Source organism: Indicator indicator, chromosome 20, assembly GCF_027791375.1.
Source record: "Indicator indicator isolate 239-I01 chromosome 20, UM_Iind_1.1, whole genome shotgun sequence".
NCBI lineage: Eukaryota > Metazoa > Chordata > Aves > Piciformes > Indicatoridae > Indicator > Indicator indicator.
The window spans coordinates 19337234-19361167 of record NC_072029.1 but is presented as its reverse complement, the minus strand read 5'-3'; the positions used below and the strand labels follow the sequence as shown (position 1 = coordinate 19361167).

Here is a 23934-nt window from a genome sequence, read left to right as displayed (position 1 = left end):
TTGGAGGCAGGATTGGAGGTGGGGTCTCCACAGAGCAGAAGGAAGGGGCAGAATCCCCTCTCTTGCCCTGCTGTCCACACTCCTCTGGCTGCAGCCCAGTCCACAGGATCACACAGAGTAAATCACTCAGGAATACATCCAGGTGGGTTTTGAATGCCTCTAGAGATGGAGACTCCACAACCTCTCTGTACCAGTGCTCTGCCAGCCTCAAAGTGAAGATTTTTTTTTCCTTAATTGTGTTGGTTTGTTTTGTTTAATGTTATATTCAAATTACTAGATATTTCCCTGATGATGTTTGGGAGAACTTGCTGTCACTTCATTGTGGTTTTTTTTTTTGATCCCTCCCTTGTGTTTTTTTAGGCCTAAGGACTGTCTCCGTTCTATTATGAAGAGAGTGAACCACAAAGATCCTCATGTTGCTATGCAGGCATTAACAGTAAGCTCTTTTGAACCTTGTGCTTCTCCTTCCTGCAGAGTTCTGCTGCAAGAAGTTTGCTCTGAGTTGGAATCTTTGTTTCTTCAGCTTCTAGGAGCCTGTGTATCCAACTGTGGGAAAATCTTCCATTTAGAAGTCTGTTCAAGAGATTTTGCCAGTGAAGTAAGCAATGTGTTGAATAAGGTAAGGTATCTGCAGCTAACAGGAGAGTAAACTCAGACACAAATGGGCTGGGGTGGAAGTGGAATGGAGTCTGCCTTCAGGAGGCTGGAATTTGGGGAGAGGGGAAGGGTACAGGAAAACTGGGAAGACTGTGGCAAAGATTTTCCTGAAAGCCACATCCTACTGCGTTTATTTATGTGTTCTGTTTGGGGGAGGCGGGATCTTAATTTATAAATATAGCAATTAATTTTAACCTTCAATAGTAGAAATGAAACACTGGAGACAAGTGTGGTGAACTGGAGATACCACAGGGATTCTCTGTAGCCTTGCTTTACTTGATTTTGGGTCCAGTGCTTATCCCAAAACACAAGGCTAAGGCACTGTGCTCCCTTTCTAATAAAGTTATCCCTTAGGAATACAACAGACTTCAACCTAAAGTGCAAGGATTTGTAGCAGAAGGTTCAACACAAATTCCCACATACTTTCTGCTGTTCTTGCAGGGTCATCCAAAGGTTTGTGAAAAGCTGAAGGCCCTCATGGTGGAATGGACTGATGAATTCAAGAATGACCCACAGCTCAGTTTAATATCTGCTATGATTAAAAACCTGAAGGAGCAAGGAGTTACTTTCCCAGCTATTGGTTCCCAGGTATGTTCGCTGATGGGTTGTTCTTAGAAGGTATCACAATTGTTGATTGATTTTTTTGTCATCAATCTGCTTTTTACAGTTTGGAGTTCTACTTTTTACAGTTTGGAGTCTTGAGTTCTAGAATGTGTTTAGCAAAGAAAATTAAATCTCTCTTGTCTCAATGAAGCTTTCCTTTGACAGTTGAATCACAAAATCATTTTGTTTGGAAAAGACCTTTAAGATGATTGAGTGTTTAGTGGAATGTGTCTGTGCCATGGTGGGGGGAGTGGAGCTAGATGATTTATGATTCCCTGGACCATTCTCTACCTCTACCAAGGCTGGTGCTATCCCATGTCTATCATCTCTCCCTCTTTGAAACACCTTCAGGGATGCGGATTCAAGCACCTTCCGGAGGAGCCTGTTCCAGTGCTTGAGAACCCTTAGGGAAGAAGTTTCCTCTAAGATCAAACCTAAACCTCCTCTGGGGCAACTTGAGGCCATTTCCTCTGGTCCCATCACTTGTTACTAGGGAAAAGAGACCAACCCCTACCTGGCTCCAGCCTCCTTTCAGGGAGTTGTGGAGAGCAAGAAGGTCTCCAGACTAACCAATCCTGCTGCTCCTCAACCCTTCCCCAGCTTTGCTGCCCTTCTCTGCACGTGCTCCAGCACCTCAATGCCTTTCTTGGAGCAAGAGCCCCAAAACTGAACCCAGTACTCAAGGTGTGACCTCCCAAGTGCTGAGTCCAGGGGGACAATCACTTCCCTGGTCCTGCTGGTCACACAATTGCTGATCCATGCCAGGATGATGAGATGCAGGATGCTCGCTCTGATGTACTTCAGATGTTTATGTTAGAGATGAATACAGATCCAGTTGCTGCCAATTTGTTGCTGAATTCATTTTTACACCTTTCACTTTGCCTAGGCTGCAGAACAGGCAAAAGCAAGTCCAGCTCTGGTTGCCAAAGATCCTGGTACAGTGGCCAACAAAAAGGAAGAGGAGGATTTAGCTAAAGGTGAGTGCATTTAGTTGCTGACCAGAGGAGCACATTGGGCAATAGGAAATTCAGCAGAGAGGAGACAGTCCAGAAGGTTCCTAGAGTGCATGGATGACAACTTCCTGATGCAGCTCTTAGGTGAACCTACCAGGGGCAAGGCTCTGCTTGATCTGCTGTTCTCAAATAGAGAAGGGCTGGTGGGAGATGTGATGGTTGGAGGCTGTCTAGGGTGCAGCGACCATGAGATAGTGGAGTTTTCAATATGCAGGGAAATAGGGAGGAGCAGTAACAGAACCCTCACTTTGGACTTTCGGAGGGCAAACTTCAGGTTGTTCAGGCAACTTATTCAGAAAGTTCCCTGGGTAACAGCCCTTAAGAAGAAAGGGGTCCAGGATGGTTGGACCTACTTCAAACAGGAGCTCCTAAAGGCACAGGAACTGGCAGTTCCCACATGCCGTAAGACGAGCCGGCGGGGAAGACGACCGGCCTGGATGAGCAAGGAGCTCCTGAAGGATTTAAGGGAAAAAAAGAGGGTTTATTGCCTTTGGAAAGGGGGGGAGGCAACTAGTGATATGTTTAAGGATGTTGTTAGATCATGTAGAAGAAAAATTAGAGAGGCAAAAGCACAGTTAGAAATTAAACTGGCCGCTTCTGTGAAGGATAACAAAAAGTATTTTTATAAATATATTAATGCTAAAAAGAGGGGCAGGAGGAGCCTCCACTCTCTATTGGACGTGGAGGGTAACATTGTGACTAAGGATGAGGAGAAGGCTGAGATTCTAAATACCTTCTTTGCCTCCATTTTCAACAGTAAGGCAGGAGGACTTCAGGATAACTGGCCTCCTGAGCTGGTTGATGGGGCCAAGGAGCAGTGCTGTACTCCTGAAATCCATGTGGAATTAGTTCGAGACTTGTTGAGTCACTTGGATATTCACAAGTCCATGGGACCTGATGGGATTCATCCTAGGGTGCTGAAAGAGCTGGCAGATGAGCTGGCCAAGCCTCTGTCCATCATTTTCCACCAGTCCTGGCTCACTGGAGAGGTCCCAGAAGACTGGAAACTGGCCAATGTGACAGCCATCCACAAGAAGGGACGAACAGAAGAACCTGGGAACTCCAGGCCTGTCAGCCTGACCTCAGTGCCAGGGAAAATCATGGAGCAAATTGTCTTGGGGGTAATCACTGCATACCTGAAGGATAGCCAAGGAATCAGGCCCAGCCAACATGGATTTAAGAAGGGCAGGTCCTGCCTGACCAACCTGATCTCCTTCTATGATCAGGTGACCCGCCTGGTGGACGTGGGAAAGGCTGTGGATGTAGTCTACCTGGACTTCAGCAAGGCCTTTGACACTGTCCCCCACAGCAAACTCTTGGCCAAGCTGTCAGCCCATGGCTTGGACAGCAGCACTCTGCTGGGTTAGGAACTGGCTGGAGGCCCGAGCCCAGAGAGTGATGGTGAATGGTGCCACATCCAGCTGGCAGCCTGTCACTAGTGGTGTCCCCCAGGGATCAGTGCTGGGCCCCATCCTGTTCAATATCTTTATTGATGATCTGGATGAGGGGATTGAGTCCATCATCAGTAAATTTGCAGATGACACCAAGCTGGGAGCAGGTGTTGATCTGTTAGAAGGTAGAAGGGCTCTGCAGAGGGACCTTGACAGGCTGGACAGATGGGCAGAGCCCAACAGGATGGCATTCAACAAGTCCAAGTGCCAGGTGCTGCACTTTGGCCACAACAACCCCATGCAGAGCTACAGGCTGGGGTCAGAGTGGCTGGAGAGCAGCCAGGTGGAAAGGGACCTGGGGGTACTGGTTGACAGGCGCCTGAACATGAGCCAGCAGTGTGCCCAGGTGGCCAAGAGAGCCAATGGCATCCTGGCCTGCATCAGGCATAGTGTGGCCAGCAGGAGCAGGGAGGTCATTGTACCCCTGTACACAGCACTGGTTAGGCCACACCTTGAGTACTGTTTCCAGTTCTGGGCCCCTCAGTTTAGGAAAGATGTTGAACTGCTGGAGCATGTCCGGAGAAGGGCCACGAGGCTGGTGAGAGGCCTTGAGCACAAGTCCTATGAGGAGAGGCTGAGGGAGCTGGGACTGTTTAGCCTGGAGAAGAGAAGGCTCAGGGGAGACCTCATTGCTGTCTACAACTACCTGAAGGGAGGTTGTAGCCAGGAGGGGGTTGGTCTCTTCTCCCAGGCAACCAGCACCAGAACAAGAGGACACAGTCTCAAGCTGCGCCAGGGGAGGTTTAGGCTGGAGGTGAGGAGAAAGTTCTTCACAGAGAGAGTGGTTGGCCATTGGAATGTGCTGCCCAGGGAGGTGGTGGAGTCACCATCCCTGGAGGTGTTCAAGAGGGGATTGGAAGTGGCACTTGGTGCCATGGTTTAGATAGGCATGAGGTGTAGGGTGACAGGTTGGACTCGATGATCCTTGAGGTCTCTTCCAACCTTCTTGATTCTTGATTCTTGAGATGAAATAAAGCAGGAGAACAAATGCTTCCCTTCCTTTCTCCATGTGCCTGCTGTGTTTGTGGATTGTGGTAGTCATTTCTGTTCCTCCACTTCCTGGAGGGTTGGAGATTAAAACTATACACTGGGGCTGTTTAGTCTGGAGAAGAGAAGGCTGACAGGAGGTCTGACCAATGGCTATCAATATCTGAGGGGTGGGTGTCCAGGCTCTGCTCAGTGGTGCCCAGTGACAAGACAAAGAACAATGGGTGCAAGCTGGAGCAGAGGAGGTTCCACCTCAAGATGAGGAGAAACTTCTTTGGTGTGAGGGTGCTGGAGGCCTGGAGCAGGCTGCTCAGAGAGGTTGTGGAGTCTCCTTCTCTGGAGACTTTCCAAATCCACCTGGATGTGTTCCTGGGTGATCTGCCCTGGGTGATGCTGCTCTGGCAGGGGGCTTGGACTGGATGATCTCTGGAGGTCTCTTCCAACCACTATCATTAGACTTTAGATTAATCCTAACTTGGTAAAACCTGATTTAGTTGGTTGGCTGAAGTGAAGAAAGAAAATTTTGGAGATTCTCCGTAACCAAAGTATTTCAGTGTAAGGATGAACAGGAGCAATTCTGTTACTGAACTGTAACTAATTTATCTGAAGAGAAAACGCAGCATCTTTGAAGCATGACAAGTTTCCAACAAGGACTCTGGATGCAAACAAGTGGCTGGCAGACCTAAAGGAGAGACTGTGTCACGTAACACTAAGAGACAAAACCTGTGACTGGAATGAGAGCAGCCCTAGTCTGGCTTCAGGCGTCAGAGGATCTACATCAGAAATGCTGCAGGCATGCAGTGGAGCTCACAGACTGGTGCAAAGAAAACCTATGAACCAGAGATTTTCTACTCTAAACCGCTGCCTAAAACAGTAACAGGCAGCTTCTCTGGTCTGGACCAGAACTGGTTAAGAGATGAAAGCAGATCCCAGTTAAGAAGCCTAGCACCTCTGTCACAGGAGACCTTCAGACATTGTGGCATATTGGTTTCAAACTTGTCACTGAGGAACTTTGTCTTTCTTCACCTTGCTATGGCACAGAATCACAGAATGTTAGGGGTTGGAAGGGAGCTCTAGAGATCATTCAGCTCAGCCCAGCCCCGCTGCCTGAGCAGGATCACCCAGGGCAGCTCACACAGGAACACATCCAGGTGAGTTTGGAAAGTCTCCAGAGACTCCAGACTCCACTACCTCTCTGGGCAGCCTGCTCCAGGCCTCCAGCACCATCACTCACAGGGACAAAGTTTTCCATTCTGTTGCCATGGCACCTCCTCTGTTCCAGCTTGCCCCCAGTGCCCCTTGTCCTATCTTTGGACATCCTTGAGCAGTGCCTGGCTCCAGCCCTGCACATCTTTATCAACATGAATGAGGGCAGCCCTCAGGTCCCTCTGCTCCAGGCTCCAAGCCCCAGCTCCCTCAGCCTGGCCTCACAGGAGATGTTCCACTGCCACCTGGATGTGTTCCTGTGAGACCTGCCCTGCTCTGGCTTTGTGATTCCATGATACTATGGCCTTGGGTTTAAAGCTGTGACAATGCCTGCTGACAACATGAGTGAAGTTCTTGTGCTGGCAGTTTTGAATGTTTACAGTTTCTCTCTCTGGTACAATTTGTTGTTGGTTAGCTATTGTGTAATGCAACATTGAATTGTTTCAAACACCAGCAGCCCACCTGTACATATTACTAATAGTTTCTTCAACAAGTGACCTACCAAAATCTGCTTTTAAAAGGGTAGGTTCTCTAATGTTTGTTCTCTTGGAGTGAGGACCCCAGAACTGAACCCAGTATTCAAGGTGTGGCCTCCCAAGTGGTTTTTGTGTCCCGTTTTGTCCCTTCTTAAACACAACCATTTTTTCATAAACTTGGAGGAGTTTAATATGAGTGAAGCCTTTCTGCTCAGTCAAGTTTATTGACAATCACCAAGAGATGTAAAATTATTCAAGGAATTATGGGGAGATGCAAATGGACAAAATTTGGCTTGTCTAAGCAAAAATCTTTTTCTTAATTATGAATTAATGAGGCAGGTTTTTTTACTGTGGGGGTGACTGAGCACCATAGCAATCATAGAACAGTGAATGGCTGGATGCAGTGTGGTATCCCATCAGGTTGCATGTGCTGTTTAGCTCTGCTACTCATGCTGAAAGGTTCAGTAAGCCTCTGGGAGAGCCCTGCTCTCTAGCTGTCAAAACATCGCTTTGTTTCCTGCTGTTGTTTCAAAGTTAAAGGCAGAAGTTTCTGCTGCTGCAGTTAAATTGTCCTGTGGTTCAGCCCCTTTCCCTAGGAAGTGCTCATGTGAGTAACTCTTCTTTTGCAGCTATTGAGCTGTCACTGAAAGAGCAAAGGCAGCAGCAAACAGCTCTTTCTAGTCTGTACCCAAGCACCTCCAGCCTGCTCACAAGTCACAAGCATGAGGGCCGAAAGGTTCGTGCCATCTATGACTTTGAGGCTGCCGAAGACAACGAGCTGACCTTTAAAGCTGGAGAGCTCATAACTATCCTTGATGACAGGTAATTTTTAGAGACTATCTGCTAGAGGCCTGTTAGGCTGCAGAAATCAGTGGAGAATCCTATCTTTTGGCATGATAATTATCATGTCTGAAGAAAGAAACCTGGGGGTGTTGGTTGCTGAGTAGCTCCCTAGGAGCCAGCAGTGCCCTCATGCAGTCCAGCAGGCAGCTGTGTACTGGGCTGCAGCCAGAGGAGTGTGGACAGCAGGGCAAGAGAGGGGATTCTGCCCCTCGACTCTGCTACGTTGAGACCCCACCTCCAATCCTGCCTCCAATTCTGGTGTCCCCAGCAGGAGAAGGACACACAGATGCTGGAGAGAGTCCAGAGGAGGCCACAGAGATGATCCAAGGGCTGGAGCATCTCTGCTGTGAGGACAGGCTGAGGGAGCTGGGGTTGTTCAGCCTGGAGAAGAGGGGACCTTAGAGCTGCCATCCAATAGCTGAAGGGATCCTGCAGGAAGGCTGGAAAGGGTGTCTAGAGACAGGACAAGGGGGTATGGTTTGAAGCTGAAGGAGAGCAGGATTAGACTGGAGCTGAGGAATTTCTTTGGTACAAGGGTGGTGAGACTCTGGAACAGATTTCCCAGAGAGATTGTGGATGCCTCCTCCCTGGAGGTGTTCAAGGTCTGAGCAACCTGGTCTAGTGGAAGGTGTCCCTGGAGTAGATGATTTCTGAGGTCCCTTCTTAGGGCCATTGTGTGATATCTTCATGTAGAAGCAGGCAGTAAAATCTATTTACACGTTAAATATTTAATTTAGTGATCTCCTAGGTTTTTTACATGCAAAGTTTTTTCTACATGCTTAAGGATTATTGTGTGAAGCTGTGTGTATCTGTACAAGTTGTATTTATGTACAAGGAATATAAATTCCTGTGCTGTGCAGTTCTTAGGAGAATTCCATTTGACTGTGAGGTTTTTAAATGTATAAAGGTTTTAATTTGTTTTTATTATCTTTAGTGATCCAAATTGGTGGAAAGGTGAAACTCATCAGGGTGTAGGATTGTTTCCATCAAATTTTGTAACAGCTGATCTTTCTGCTGAGCCAGAAATGAGTAAGTAACATCACATTTATGTATGTGTTGAGCTTGCTGTGGCCCAAGGGATATTTCTGTAGTGATTTATTTTCCTTCTTTCATTTCCCTGATGGCAGAGTTCAGATGCAAGTTAATACTCAAAGTCAGAAGCCCTTGCTGCTAATACAATTAAATCAAACAGTATTCCCTGAAAAGAAAACAAACAAACCAACAGTTCCAGAACAAATTCGAGGCTTTGGTACTTCTTTTAAAAATGCTTTTTCAGCTTCAGTGATTGTTTGCTGCTACCCTCACCTACAGGTGTACCTAAATGGAAAGTCCAGTGCATGTACGAGGTGTTAATGTCTGCATCTGATCATTTGTAATCTCTCAGAGAAAGTAAAAGCATCTACAAATAGCACTGTGCTAGAAAGTGGCTTCTTGGCCAACAGTGTCACTTCAGCATGCAGGGACCTGGTTCCTTCTAAAGTGACTCTTGACAAGAAGCTTTGTGTTTGATTATGGTGCGTCTTGTGGTCGATGTGGAGATCAAGTTTGAATGTTAAATGGTTTTACTCACACTTTGGAGGTACTATTGCTCTTCCTGTTTTTCTTTAGGTCAAAAATCTCTCTATGTGTCAAGCCAAGTTTGCCCAAGCTGGCATCTGCTGGAAAATATGATGCCGTCTACTGGTGGTTTGGGCAGTAGCTTCCTTGAGCCTCGTTTAAACAGCTGCACCCACACCTAGATCAATGCAGGCAGCAGTGGTTTTTCCCAAATTGCCTTCTTCCTAATCAAGTAAAACAGAAGGCCCCTGGGCAGACAGGAGTGGGAGGCAGATTGCTACTGTTCAGACAATTCCAGAGACCTTCTGGGAACATGTGAGCATAATGGCAGGAGGGGTGCTTCCTGCATGCTGGATGTCTTCTTGCACCTCTTTATATCAGCATAGCCCACTCTAAATACATTACAGAAAGGCTGATTAGACAAGGTTTGAAGGTCCTAGAACCCATCTCTAAATCTGATGGGTTTGCAAGACCAGTATCTTGTGATCTCAGTAGGAGTGTGCCAAGGGGATGTGCAGGATTCCATCTGTAGTAGTCATCTGCTTTCTGTTCTGACTAACTGGTAGGAGGGGTGTACTAAGAGTAGCATTGGGCAGGTTGGTTGTTGTTGCTTTGTGACTGAGGAGTGAGATGCATGTTGTGAGAACATGTTGTGCGTGGGGAGGGTTAGGATGGAGATTAGCAACAATTTCTTTGCTGCAAGAGTGGTGAGGGGTTGAGACAGGCTGCCCAGGGAGGTGGTGGAATCCCCATCCCTGGAGGTGTTCAAGAAGCTGTAGATGTGGTGCTTCAGGATATAGTTTAGTGGTCATGGTAGTTTGGTTATGGTTGGACTCAATGATCTTAAAGATCTTTTCCAACCTTCATGGTTCTATGATTCTAGGATGGAGAACGAATATCAAAATTTGAGAACTTTATGTTTTATGCTTTCCTTTGCAGACAAGAGGGCTTCAGTTTGTCAGAGCTGCTGTCACTGGTTTTCTGTTAAACCTGACTCAGTAGCCCCATTGCTTCCAATCCCTCTCCCTCCCCATTTTCCTGGTTCGTTAAGAAGTGTGCTATGTGCAGGGACACCATGATCAAGACATTTCATTTGTTTGCTAAAATCTGTTTTATTGGCCTTGTGTGAACTGATCCCTCTTGATGCACTCTACAAATTAAGGAAATAGTTTCCCTCTGTGCAGAGGCCTTCACATGTCACCAAATCAGAGTTTCTTTTATTTACTTTTTCTTTGGGTTTTCACAGTAGACGTGTCAGATGCAAAGCACTTAGGCAGCACGCTCGCTGTGTAACACCTATCCCCTTGCTTTGTTTGGGTTTATTGGATAAATTAAAACCTGCCCCTTTATCTTACAGTGAAAGCTGAGAAGAAAACGGTGCAGTTCAGTGATGAAGTTCAAGTGGAGACAATAGAACCTGAACCTGAGCCAGTTTATATTGATGAAGTAAGCCTGATGTCATACTGATTCCAGCTGCGGGTACATTTGCAATATGTGGAGTTCAACTCATTCACCTGTACTTCAAAACCAATTTGAAATATCGGGAGAACATAATCAAAGGGGAATGGGAAGGAAAACTGGACTTGACTCAAAAAAATAAGCTACAGTGTTCTCATTGTTTCCTGTATCTTGAAATTCTTAAGAATCAAGAAGACTCCAGCAGGGTACCTCAGAGATGCCTTCCAATACCTGAAGGGATCCTACAAGCAAGCTGGAGAGGGACTTTTCATGAGGGTGTCTAGAGACAGGATGAGAGGGAATGGTTTGAAGCTGAAGGAGAGCAGGGTTAGACTGGAGCTGAGGAAGAAGTTCTTCAGCGTGAAGGTGGTGAGACTTTGGAACAGGCTGTCCAGAGAATCTGTGGATGCCCCCTCCTGGGGGTGTTCCAGGCCAGGCTGGATGAGGCCTTGAGCAACTAAGTCCAGTTGAGAGGTGTCCCTGCCCGTGTTGGGGAGGTTGGAGTAGATCATCTCTGAAGTCCCTTCCAATGTGAGCCATTCTGTGATTCTGTGATTTCTGAAACTGAATTTGGAAACTGCATTCCACTGAGGGCCTTACTCCAGGGTTCTACAGCTGCTCACTTCTATGCTGCAAGCTTGGTGTAAAGTGACACGTTTGTTTTCAAGTTTTGCTTTATATGGATACCTCAGAGGTACCCATCTTGAATGCTGTCTTAGATTTATTTCCAGTATACTTCCCACTGCTTTGCCCTGGGCTGAAAGCTGTCTTTCCTCCTCTGAAATCTCTGAGCTTTGTGTTGCTCTGTAAAGAATCTTTAGGAAGAGCCACACTGTCTTACTATAGTGATTCTGCAGGGTTCCCAGGCCACCTTATTAATCTTTTGTGTTTTCTCTTCCTGTTTGTTGTATTTTTTTCCTCTCCTTGTTTTCTTAACAATTTTTCCCTTTCTTTCATGACCTTCCATTTCTTTCTCATCTAGGGTTCTGCAACTGTTTATTGAAATGAAAAACAGTTCCCTTTGCTGTTTTTATAGATGGGTTGCTCTTAAACTGGTATTAGTCAAGGGTGACTTACTCTGAAGGCAGCCATGCAACCCCTCCAAACATCATCTGAAAAACCTCATTTTCTTTGTGTCAGTAATGCCCTTGCTCACGTGCTGATAGGCCTCATGGGCTTACAAAATCCAGCATCATTTTTCAGTGAATTTAGGTCCCGTTTCTTAGTTTTCATTTCCCCAATTCAAGAGAGAGAGGGATCTGCTGGAGAGAGTCCAAAGGAGGCTACAAGGATGATGAAGAGACTGAAACTCCCCTACTATGAAGAAAGACTGAGAGATTTGGGGCTGTTTAGTTAGGGGAAGTAAAGGCTGAGAGTAGACCTGATAAACGTCTATAAATATCTGAGGGGTGGGTGTCAGGATGAAGGTGCCAGGCTCCTTTTTGTGATGCCCAGTGATAGGACAAGGAACAACGGAAGGTTCCACTTCAAGATGAGGAGAAAAACTTCCTTGCTGTCAGGATGCTGGAGGCCTGGAGCAGGCTGCCCAGAGAGATTGTGGAGTCTCCTTCTCTGGAGACTTTCCAAACCCATCTGGATGTGTTCCTGTGAGACCTGCCCTGGTTGATGCTGTTCTGGCACAGGGGTTGGACTGGATGATCTCCAGAGGTCCCTTCCTGCCCCTAACATTCTGTGATTCTTTTCAAAGCTCTCTGTGTATTCTGTCACAACATTGCCACTAAACCCACTAGGTGGTATATTGCTTGTGCCATAACTGGAGTGGGGAAGAAGCTGCTCAGAAGACCTTTTAGAAGGACTTCTAGGAATGACAGAGTATTCTGTGCATTCCACTTGTTACTGCTGATAGTTTTATGTCATTTGGATTTCCTTGTTCAAGCATCTTTATTATTTTAAGGTAGCATGTATTTTAGATGTAGATATTGTTAGTCTAGATGTTTTCCAAGTCCCAGGGGATCCAAATGGCTGTTGTAAATAGCTGCTTTCATTTGCTGTCCTTGAAAGGTTAATTCTTTCCCCCACACACGCCCTGATTGCAGGATTTGTGTTCTAGGATAAAATGGACCAACTCTTGCAGATGTTACAAAGTGCAGATCCATCTGATGACCAGCCAGATATCCCAGAACTTCTTCACCTTGAGGGTAAGACAATCTCATGATTTTGTTGTTGTTTTCCTCTCTAGTAAATTACTTCGGTCAAACCAAGTTGGCACTGGGCTGAAACTGCTTGAGCTTTATGGCTGCGCTACTAGCGTGCATGAGGAAAAGGCCTGAGTTGTAATTTTCTTCTCACTTTCTTTTTCCTACATCTAAGAGACCAAAATTTTAGCTTAAAACAAGCCAAATTCTTTCTCAAGAGAAGTATATTCTGCATCCTTTCCCTTTTCAAGATCCAGGAATGCCTAATTCAATCTTATTCATCCTTTCCCCCCTTCCTAGAGTAGCACAGAATGAATTGCAGGAGTGTAAGGAAGGTTCTGTGAGAGGAAGCAGAAATACTGCAGAGGCTCAAAACAGACCTGTAGGTATCTCACTTCTACCTCACTTCAATATTTACAAATACCTTTTGGGGTGCTGCACATCAGACTAGTCCTGCAGGTTCCAGTTCTTCAGAACACCTCTGCAAAGAGGCATTGCAGACTGTTCTAGACACAACTGCTGGAGAGATTCCAGAGCAGGCCACCAAGATGATCAGAGGACTGGAGCACCTCTGCTATGGTGACAGGCTGAAAGAGTTGGGGCTGTTTGGCCTGGAGAAGAGAAGGCTTTGGGTGACCTTAAAGCAGCCTTCCGGTACTTGAATGGACTACAGGAGAGCTGGGGAGGGACTTTTGACAAAGGCTTGGAGTGGAGTGGAGACAGGATGAGGAGTGATGGCTTCAAACTGGAAGATGCTGGATTGAGATGAGATGTTAGGAGGAAATTTTCCCCATGAGGGTGGTGAGGCACTGGAACAGGTTGCCCAGAGAACTTGTGGAGGCCCCAAGGCTAACAGTCTTTAAGGTTCCTTCCAACCCAAACCATTCTGTGATTCTGCTTGAGTTGATGGATGCACTAAAATTTTGGAAGGGATTTCTGGAAAAGGAAGAGAAGAAACCTCTTAATTAGCTGGTTGATGAGACAGAAGATGGCCTTAAGGTTACAATTCAGACTGAACCAGACTCTAAGAACTTGGCAGCTGTCTGATCTCTATAGAAATTAATCAGGAGAGTTGCATAAGGTTGTAAGATTTTGGGTATCTGCCATCTTTCCACACTCATCTGGTTCATTACACCTTATATGAATCCTGTGTTAGGAACTGCATGTCAGTGACATGTCTACACCTGCTCTAGTTGACTAAAGCAGGGAAAAAGAAACAGGAATTGTTTTGTTCTTCTAAGTACCAACCATAGATGGTTGGTACAATGGTACAATGAAGATATGATTGCCAATGTGGCTTACCTTAAAATCTCCTTTCTAAACACCTTGAAAGGTTATTAGAACAAAGGCTGAACTTTATACTGCACCATGGGACTGCTCCTACAGTCTGGAGGCTGTGGTGCAGTCAGATGCTCCCTCTACAGCCACCTACAACAGCTCTTGCCAAACACATGGCTGCAGATAGTTCTGCAGTGCAGTTATGCAGTGGTCTATACTCAAGCAGGCCTTGGGGAGCTGCTGTTTTTAGCCTAGGCTCTGGGAATTTTGTTCCAGAGGTGTTTTGAATCTTGGGTTCCTACCAGGTGCAGATCAACAGTTGAGACAAAGACACTTCAGATTCTTCTGCCATCCAGCTGTCCAGCCACAAAGATCTTTAAAGTGGAGAGCTCAGCCCAGCACTTCCAGGAGCCTGGGGTTTGTGGCTGGCAGCAGTGAAGTCATCCTGTTAGCATTCTGACATTCCATCAATCTTTGTTGTGCCTTTTACCGGACGTCAAACTGGCAGAACTCCAGCAGGTTTAGACCTTTCACCATCTTTTCTGCCATGGTTTTACTGATCTCAAATTCACAGAAGCAGCTGGAGGCCTCTCTTACCTGGAAATGCCACCAAGGAACACATCACTGATGACTTTTCACCCATCATGGCCCCAAGGATTTCAGAGCCTTCTCCATCTCTAATTGGGAAATGTGGGAGACTACAGTGTTCCAGAGCTGCTTATAATACATTCAGATCATCTTTGTTGCCTCAATCTTTGTTTTTCTCCTCTCTGAATGTTGAGTGGCTCTTGAGATAAACACATCTCTTGGTTAGTAAAGAGCTTATTGCTTGGCTGAGTGGCACATTCTAGATTCTGGAGTAGGGTTGGACTTCAGTATCTCCTTCCAGCTGCCTTGTCTTTCCATGTTACATTTGACACAGTCTCTGTTAGTTAACTGTGGTTTGCTTGGCAGCTCCATGAGCTGGAAGCTGACAGAGGGTGCATTTTTGTTTATTGGAATGCTTTTTCAGCTTAGTTCTGCTAAGCTTTGCAGGTGGTGTTTGCACAAGTTAGAGGTTTGCAAAGCCTCCTGCTCCAAACGAGGACCTCAGTGAGGAGCAGTAACTCTTTGTGCCTCTGACCTGCAGGGGATTTGAATCTTTTCAGCCTGTTTTCCATTGCCGTGCTCTCACAGTCTCTTTGTAGTCCCCTTTGCTGAATACGTGATGCAGGTGGAACATTCCCTTCCTGGCAGAAGAGGTCACCTTTCAGATGGACCTGAACGTCTGTGCACAAAATAGTGCCAGCTCTACACTCGGCAACTGAAATGTGGTTTGGTTTGCTGCATTTTGATTTTCTTTTGAAACTGATCACTTCAGTTTGCCATGACACCACCTCTGTCACTAGAACCTTTTTTGGCACACAGATCACAGAAATTATTTTCAAACAATTGGGCTATCATTTACAAATCTCTGTCTGATCATTTCTTTCTTTAAAGCTGCTTTCTGACTGTGCAGTATGGAAATCTTTATTACTCTGATCTGTTTTAATGTCTTTGTGTTCTAGCAATGTGCCACCAGATGGGACCTCTCATAGATGAAAAGTTGGAAGATATAGACAGGTAAAAAACGTCCTCTATGTTGAAATAGCAGTGTTTGGTGCTTACTCATTTCTGAATTGTCCCTGTGAATACTGGCAAAGAAAACTGGGGGGTGCATTGGGAGCTTATCTCATGAGACCCCACCTGCAGCACTGCATCCAGTCTGGGCCCCCCAGCATAAGAAGGGCATGGAGCTGCTAGAGCAGGCCCAGAGGGGACCACAAAGATGATCAGAGGGCTGGAGAACCTCATTTATGGGGACAGGTGGAGAGAATTTGGGCTGTTCAGCGTGGAGAAGAGAAGGCTTCAGGGAGTCCTTAAAGCAGCCTTCCAGTACTTGAAGGGGCTAAGGAGAGCTGGGGAGGGACTTTTGACAAAGGCTTGGTGTGGTAGGATGAGAGGCAATGTACTGAAGCTTGAGGAGGGCAGATTTAGACTGGAGATGAGGAAGAAATTCTTTCCAGTGAGGGTGGTGAGACACTGGGACCGGTTGCTCAGGGAGGTCTTCCTGGAGGTGTTCAAGACCAGACTGGATGAAGCTTGAGCAACCTGGGCTAGTGGGGGAGGTGTCCTTCCCATGGTAGGGGGTTGGAACTGGATGACCTTTAAAGTCCCTTCCAACCCAACCCATTCTGTGAATCTGTGAGGCGACCCAAAGGTTGTGGTTTTGCCTAGTCATGTAATATTTGATAGTTTTGCACCACTTGACACCCTGGCCTCACTTCACAGGCAGTAAGAATGTGTTGCTTATCATATGGAAGTGCCCTGTGTTGTCTTGTTGTGTACTGAAGTTGTAGAAATTGCAGAATAAGCTGTAAACTCTCTTTTCTAGGAAACATTCAGAACTTTCAGAGCTCAATGTTAAAGCAATGGAGGCTCTTTCTTTGTATAACAAATTGATGAATGAAGACCCAATGTGCTCCATGTATGCAAAGCTACAGAACCAACAGTACTACCTGCAGCCAGCTGGTGTTTCTGGCTCCCAGGTGTGTATGGAACCCCCAGCAGCCATGGATGTTGTCACACATGCCAAGATGGAGTTGGTTTCTTGGGAATTATTAATGAGAAGCACTTTTCCCCATGAGCTCAAACACTTTTTTACAGAAATAGAGCCTGATACATAAAGTGTGATGGAGCACCTTGATTTCAGGTCATCATTTGGTTCTTCTGTTCCCCACCACTGAAACAGAAACATCTTTTTGTGACCTTTCTTACCTTGATGCTAGGTTAAAATCACCTTACTCAGGGCAAGCAAGAGGATTCTGTCCCTTTACTGTGCTCTGTTGAGACCCCACCTCAAATATCACGTCCAGTTCTGGTGTCCCCAGCAGAAGAAGGACATAGAGCTGCTGGAGTGAGTCCAGAGGAGACCACAAAGATGATCTAAGGTCTGGAGCACCTCTGCTGTGAGGACAGGCTGAGGGAGCTGGGGGTGTTCAGTCTGAAGAAGAGAAGGCACTGGGGGATCTTAGAGCTGCCTTCCAATACCTGGAAGGGTCTTACAGGAAGGCTGCAGAGGGACTTTTCCTGAGGGTGTCTAGAAACAGGACAAGGGGAAATGGTTTGAAGCTGAGGAAGAGGAGGATTAGACTGGAGCTGAGGAAGAAGTTCTTCAGTGTGAAGACTCTGGAACAGGTTGCCCAGGGAGGTTGTGGATGTCCCCTCCCTGGAGGTGTTCAAGGCCAGGTTGGATGAGGCCTTGAACAGCGAACTCTAGTTGAGAGGCAGAGAGGTTGGAGTAGATGATCTCTGAGGTCCCTTCCACCTTAAGCCACTCTATGATTCTGTGCTTCTCAGTTGTCATCTCTGCTAAAAGAGCAGTATTTAATCTCACAACTGTGTCAAAGCAGAGTTTGTTTATCTTGGAGAGTCTCCTTTTGCAGGTTCTCACACTTTTGGTTCTTTTCTGTTCGATTGATTTTCATCAAGGAATAAACCCACTCTGTGCTGTGAGTTGCACAGAAAATTACAGCTGCCACCCTTAAAGCTGCCACTGGCTATGCATAGTGAGACAAAGAAAGAAAAAAACCCCAAGGATTACAATTCCCGTTCAAAATTATGCCTTCCCCACTCTGGAATCATCTTCTTTCAGTTTCCTTTTGGTGTTTTGTTTTGGGATTTTTCTTGTGACATATCAATAAGGAACATTTAGCACTGAAATGGCTGCAGTTAAAAAGCATGATTCTTTCATGGCAGCATCACTCTGTTGCTCTGAGGAGCTCTTCTGGTTTATTTGTGTGCCATGGTATTTTAAAAGGTCTTGTAAACATGTACATGTTTAATTCTATAGTCTAGTGAACACTTGCTCACAGTCTAATGGACACTTGCTGTATTCTTTTTCCTTTGATTGGAAAACAGAACATTTCCAAATGGTTTTTCAATAATCATTTGATTTCGAGCAAGTAAAAAAAAATTGAAGACAACATACTAGTACCTGTGCAGTGCTATAGAAGCATTGAAGCAGATGTAGGTCTTTCAGCTTCCTACAAATGTGCACTTTCCTTTCAGTGTCTTTTCAAGAGGGGATGGTTGTCTTTTGTGTCCTTGAGACGCTTCTGTTCATGTGTGGTAAGCAACCATGTTGTGACCCTCTCAGATATTTTAAGTGTTTTATAAATGGGCATCTGATGGGGGATTCTTAAATAACACAACTGGATATTGGGTGGAAAATAAGTCAGGACAAAGTTCTGAAGTTAGAAGGTCTGGTGCATTTGCTACCTTTTAAAATTCTGCTGCTACATCAATAACCCTGCTCTGTATGTGTCACCTGAGATGCAGGGGTCTCAAGACAGAACTGTGTATTACCAACTTGATATGAATTCAGTTGTGCATGGATCTGATCATTGCTTCTAGTCATTTGTGTTGAAACAAGTAATTCATCAGTAAACCAAAGCATAGTCTTGATTGAGCATGAGTTGACACAGCAAGTTCTCCATGGGACAGCAATGTGCCCTTGTGGCCAAGGGGTCAGTGGCATCCTGGGGTGCATCAAGAAGTGTCACCAGCAGGGCTAGGGAAGTTCTCCTCCTCCTCTGTTCTGTCCTGCTGAGACAACACCTGCAATACTGTGTCCAGTTTTGGGCTCCCCAGTTCAAGAGAGACAGAGACCTGCTGGAGAGAGTCCAAAGGAGGCTTCAAGGATGATGAAGGGACTGGAGCATCTCTGTGATGAAAAAAGACTGAGAGCCCTGGGGCTGTTTAGTCTGGAGAAAACAAGGATGAGTGGGGATCTGATCAGTGTCTATAAATATCTCAGGGGTGGGTGTCAGGATGAAGGTGCCAGGCTCCTTTTGGTGGTGCCCAGTGACAGGACAAGGAACAACAGGTACAAGCTAGAACCCAGGTGGTTCCACCTCAAGATGAGGAGAAATTTCTTTGGTGTGAGGGTGCTGGAGCCCTGGAGCAGGCTGCCCAGAGAGGTTGTGGAGTCTCCTTCTCTGGAGACTTTCCAAACCCATCTGGATGTGTTCCTGTGAGACCTGCCCTGGGTGATACTGTTCTGGCAGGGGGTTGGACCAGATGCTCCAGAGGTCCCTTCCAGCCCCTAGCACTCTGTGATTCTGTGATCTCCTGGCAAGGTTTTCCCCTAGCTGGTTGCAAAACATAACATTATTTTCAGTTGCTGTTTTCTTAGCTCTTTTTCCCTCCTGGCCTGCTCTGACAGTTCACCAGTTGCAGTCCCAGCAGCTCCATGCAGTACTCAGGTACCTCTGACACAAAGGCTTTGCAGTTCAGCCCTTCTGCTTGGCGACAGCTGGGCCTCACAAAGTGCTCTAGTCTGGGCTGCCCTTTGTTACTTGATTCAAAGCTGTCCATGTGTTCTGGCAGAAGCAGAAGCTCTTCATGAGCATGAATGAGAGTCAGTAAACTAAACTTCGGAATACAATGTTTCCAGTGAATTCTTTGACCTTTTTGAGGCTGGAGCCTAAGGGTAGTGTGTGCTCAGTGTCCTTTGAACCTGTGGTGATGTTTTCTGCTGCAGCACTTAACAGAAGACAGTCTGTTATGTTCTGTTAAAACAGAAAAAGGATGAGAGGGTGATTCTTAAGTTCTCAAATCAGATCCTAAATACCAAGCTGTTTTGTGTTTTATTTTTAATATTCCTTTCTTTACCTTCCCAGGTTTATGCGGGGCAACCTCAAAGCAGTGCCTACTTGGTGGCAGGGAGTGCACAGCTGGGCCATGTTCCAGGCTACAACCTTCCTCCTGAACAGCTCTCTTCTCACAGCCAAGGCACAGGGACTCCATCTGCCAGCTCAGTGCTGCCTGCTCAGCCTGTACAGACCTCTTACACAAAGTAATTTTAAATGCTTTGCTTTTCAAGTGTCTGAATCACTCGAGTTTCTCCTCCACCTCAGCAAGAGGAGAAACCTGTTTGGTGTAGGGTGCTGAAGCCCTGAAGTAGGCTGCCTAGAGAGATTGTGGAGTCTCCTCTGGAGACTGTTAAGACCCACCTGGATGTGTTCCTGTGTGACCTGCCCTAAGTGACTGCTCTGTCAGGGGGTTTGGACTGGATGATCTCTGGAGGTCCCTTCCAACCTCTACCATTCTGTGATTCTCTGAACAAGAGGACTACAGAAAATATTAACCACAGAAGTTAGAATTTTAACCACAACTAAAAGAGATCCAGTACTATTATTTAAACTCTGTTTTTTACTGGGGCCGTGTATATGGAAAACACTCCTGACAAACCTCAGGCTTCTCTGATTCTCTCTAGTTGATAATTTTGTCCAGTGGAAATCTGTCATCTATAGAGATTTCTTTTCTAGAAAAGGAAAATTGTAGAAAACGAAGCTTGATTTTTCTTTCTAAATTATTTTTCTTTAGCTAACTTTATATATCCATTTATGATCAAAATGATCTGCTGCTCTCGCTGCTTTTGCATAATTCCTGAGTTGGTGTCCATTGTGTTGTCCTTTTCCCAAATACCTCACTGTGGATCATGGGAGAATTCTGCTCATTTTTGGAACCAATTAAATGGGCTTTAAACACTCACTGCAGCTTCTACAGCTTCCCCAGGCAAAGGAGCTCCAGTTGCTTTTCTAGTCTGAGTAGATGCTCAGCTGCAGCTGAAGCACCTATATTGTGAAAAAGGTTAGAACAGACCTTAGGGCAAGGTTCTGGTTTGGGTTTTTTTCTCTCTGCACAAAGTGATTTTATTTTTGTAAGTTTGTATAGACAGAGAATTCTAGGATGCTTTGGGTTGGAAGAGACCTTGGAGATCATCCAGTTTCAACCCTGCTGCCGTGAGCAGGGACACCTTCCACTAGACCAGGTTGCTGAAGGCCCCATCCAACCTGGCTTTCAACACTTTCAATGATGGGGCATCCACAACCTCCCTGGGCAGCCTGTTCCAGTGTCTCACCACCCTTACAGGGAAGAATTTCCACCTCTTCTTATCACTTCAGGCCTTTGTCAAAAGTCCCTCCCCACCTCTCCTGTAGCCCCCTGCAGGTACTGGAAGGCTTCTCTAAGGTCTCGCAGGAGCTTTCTCTTCTCCAGGCTGAAGATCCCCAACTTTCTCAGCCTGTCCCTTAGCAGAGGTGCTTTATCCCTCTGATCATCTCTTCCACCTCCTCTGTACCTGCTTTAACAGTTCCATGTTCTCCTTGTTTTGGGGACTCCAGAGCTGGACACAGGAATCCAGGTGGGGTCTTAGCAGAGCAGAGTGGCAGAATCCTCTCCCTTGACCTGCAGCCCAGGACAGCATTCGTTTCTGGGCTGTGAGTGCACATTGCCAACTCAGGTTGTGCTTCTCACCCAGCACTCCTAAGTCCTTTTCCTCATCACTGCTCTCCAGCCATTCTCTGTCCAGCCTGGATTTGTGCTTGGGATTCATAGAATCATAGAATCAACCAGACTGGAAGAGACCTCCAAGATCCTCCAGTCCAACCTATCACCCAGCCCTATCCAATCAACCAGACCATGGCACTAAGTGCCTCATCCAGGCTTTTCTTGAATATCTCCAGGGACGGAGACTCCACCACCTCCCTGGGCAGCACATCCCAATGGCAAATCTCTTTCTCTGTGAAGAACTTCCTCCTAACACCCAGCCTAGACCTCCCCTGGCACAGCTTGAGACTGTCCCCTCCTTCTGCTGCTGATTGCCTGGGAGAAGAGACCAACCCCCACCTGGCTACAACCTCCCTTCAGGCAGTTGTAGACAGCAATGAGGTCACCCCTGAGAAGAGGAGGCTCAGGGGTGACTTCATTGCTGTCTACAACTGCCTGAAGGGAGGTTGTAGCCAGGTGTGGGTCGGTCTCTTCCCCCAACCCAGGTTCAGGGCCTTGCCCATGGCCTTGTTGAGCTTCATGAAACTGTCATTGATCCACCTCTCCAGCCTGTCCAAGTCCCTCTGGATGCCATCCCTTCCCTCCAGCCTGTCAACCACACCACACAGCTTTGTGTCATTGGCAAACTTGCTGAGGGTGCCTCAACCCCACTGCCCATGTCACTGACGGATGTCAAACAGCACTGGTCCCAGTATTGACCCCTGAGGAGGACCACTTGTCACAGGTCTCCAACTTCAACATTGATCTAGTGACTGACACTCTTTGAGTGCAATCTTCAAGCCAATTCCTTATCCACCAATTGGTCCAACATCCATCCTGAGCTACCAAAGTATTTGTGAGTTTCTGTCCCCAGAGCTGATGATCTGGGGAGGCACAACATGGAGTGATGAAGTGAGTTTCTACATGCTGCACCTGACTCATTCTGTTGTCTCAGAGGGTTGGGGGTTGCTGTTCTGATGAGTGAAATGGACAATAGACAGGATCCCATAGAATCAGTGAAGTTGGGAAAGACCTCTGAGATCATCTAGTCCAACCATAACCCAGCTGCAGTATAGGCTCAGTCCACTTTAACTCCCTGGGAGGGTGTTAGGTGCCTTTAAATCTAATTTGGACTTTTAATTGGAATGTTCACTGTCTGCAGTTTTAAATCTGGATGGTGTCCAGAGGCAGGGCTGAAGACAGAACAAGGTGTTGCTGCTCTGTTGGTAACTTGTTGGTTAACTCAAGTGTCCTTTTGTTCTGTTCCAGTGCCATGGGTGGCTCCGTTGCTGGACACACTTACTCTAACCAGGCCTCAATGTACAGTCCCCCGCCTGCTGCTGTTGATGTTGCTGCTTATCAGAATGCTGGAACTAATCTATCCCAGGTGCCAAACTATAGCTTAGCATCTACAGCTCTGCCACAGACAGCAGGCAGCCAGCAAGCACCTCCACAACAACCACAGCCTCTGCCACCTCAGCAACCCCAGCAGAGTTACTCACAGAAGGCTCTGCTATAGGATCCAGGACTTCCCATTCCTCATCTTCCTTAACCTCTCCTAAAGGCAGTTGGTAGTTGTATGAGTTTCTTCCTTTAATCCCTTCAACGTTCTTTATCCTCAGCTTACTAAGAATCTATCCTGGTGAACAAGTTCAATTTGCACTGACTTTATAGGGGTTTTGTTTGTTTGTTTGTTTGTTTTTTTAATGTTGCAGAGGAACAGATCTATTTGGGACATTTGATTCCTTTGAAAATGCCTAAAAATTGGTACAAGATTATTTATGTCTGGTAAAATTGGCTGCTCTATGAGAACTCAACACTTGCAGACTGTTGTGGCATTTGTGTTATGTCCGTAGGGTGTGTGACTGCCATTGTGGCCATTTCCTAGAGCTGTGGTGATCATGGGAATGTATTTAACACAAGGTTTCAAAAGAATTGACTGCTTTTATTTGAATCAGAAACTGACAACCATATTTCAGAGTTTTATGACAGTTGTGATGTCTTTTTCCAGTGCAGGAGGAGCAGTAATTCTTCATATCATGGTTACACTCACCTAAAGGTCTGTCTGTGAATTTACAAACTGCTTGAGTCTAGGTTGGATTCCTTCCTGCATTGTTCACAAATATCTCCTGACCATTAGATGGCTTCTCTACCAAAGGACTAGGTGACTAGAAAGTGATCTGGGGGAATAACAGCAAATTATGATTCTTAAAACTGCTATTCAGAGGCTGCTAAACATATCATGGGACCATGCAACAGATCAGGGTCTTGCATTTCATCATGAGAAGCAGGCAATTTATTCTTTTCAAGCTACTTTGTACAGGGAGCACCAAAACTGTGCTCTGTGTGTGTTGGCAGAGGTTACACCAAGGACAGGGGAATTGAGGTGGGAGAAAAGCGATGGAGTTTGGAGGTGGAACACACACCATGAGTAACACTGCTTCAGTCAAGTCCTCTTCATTAGAGCTTGGACAGTTCTGGACACTGAGATCGCTTGGCTGAACAAACCTTCAGGGCTTTCTTTTCTCTCTTGTGGCCCTGCTTAGCAATTTGTTCTCTTTACTCTTACACAAACACTTCTGCCTTGAGCATCTGTTCCAGCTTCCATTGATACCGTCTGAGTTGTTCAGTCCTTCCAAAGTCTGAATAGCTTACAAGACATCTTCCTTGCATTCCCATTTGAATTCTCTCCTGAAGCATGGTAGGCTTTTCAAAAGTCTTGCACACTGCAGGGATGTAGCCAGGTGGCTCTTTAAGGTGTGAAATTTTCCCTCTGTGGCTGAGGTGCTGCAAAAGGAAAATGGTGAGGGAAGGCAGCTTAAGTAGAGTTCCTTGTGCAAAGGCTGCTGTTGCTTTGTATTTATACTCACTCTGTTGCTTCCTGCTTTCCTCTGAT

General features: G+C 46.2%; 1 protein-coding gene across 1 annotated transcript; it reads left to right on the top strand.

The window, feature by feature from the left end:
- The first annotated feature begins 370 nt into the window (after window positions 1-370).
- On the top strand, window positions 371-22557 carry STAM (signal transducing adaptor molecule). Its single transcript, XM_054390072.1, has 12 exons — window positions 371-436; window positions 524-619; window positions 1099-1245; window positions 2147-2237; window positions 7023-7215; window positions 8171-8265; window positions 10151-10239; window positions 12323-12410; window positions 15233-15287; window positions 16099-16252; window positions 19388-19563; window positions 22308-22557. Exons 1-12 carry the CDS (start codon window positions 386-388, stop codon window positions 22555-22557), a joined length of 1485 nt encoding a protein of 494 aa, XP_054246047.1. The 5' UTR covers window positions 371-385.
- The last annotated feature ends 1377 nt before the right edge of the window (window positions 22558-23934 follow it).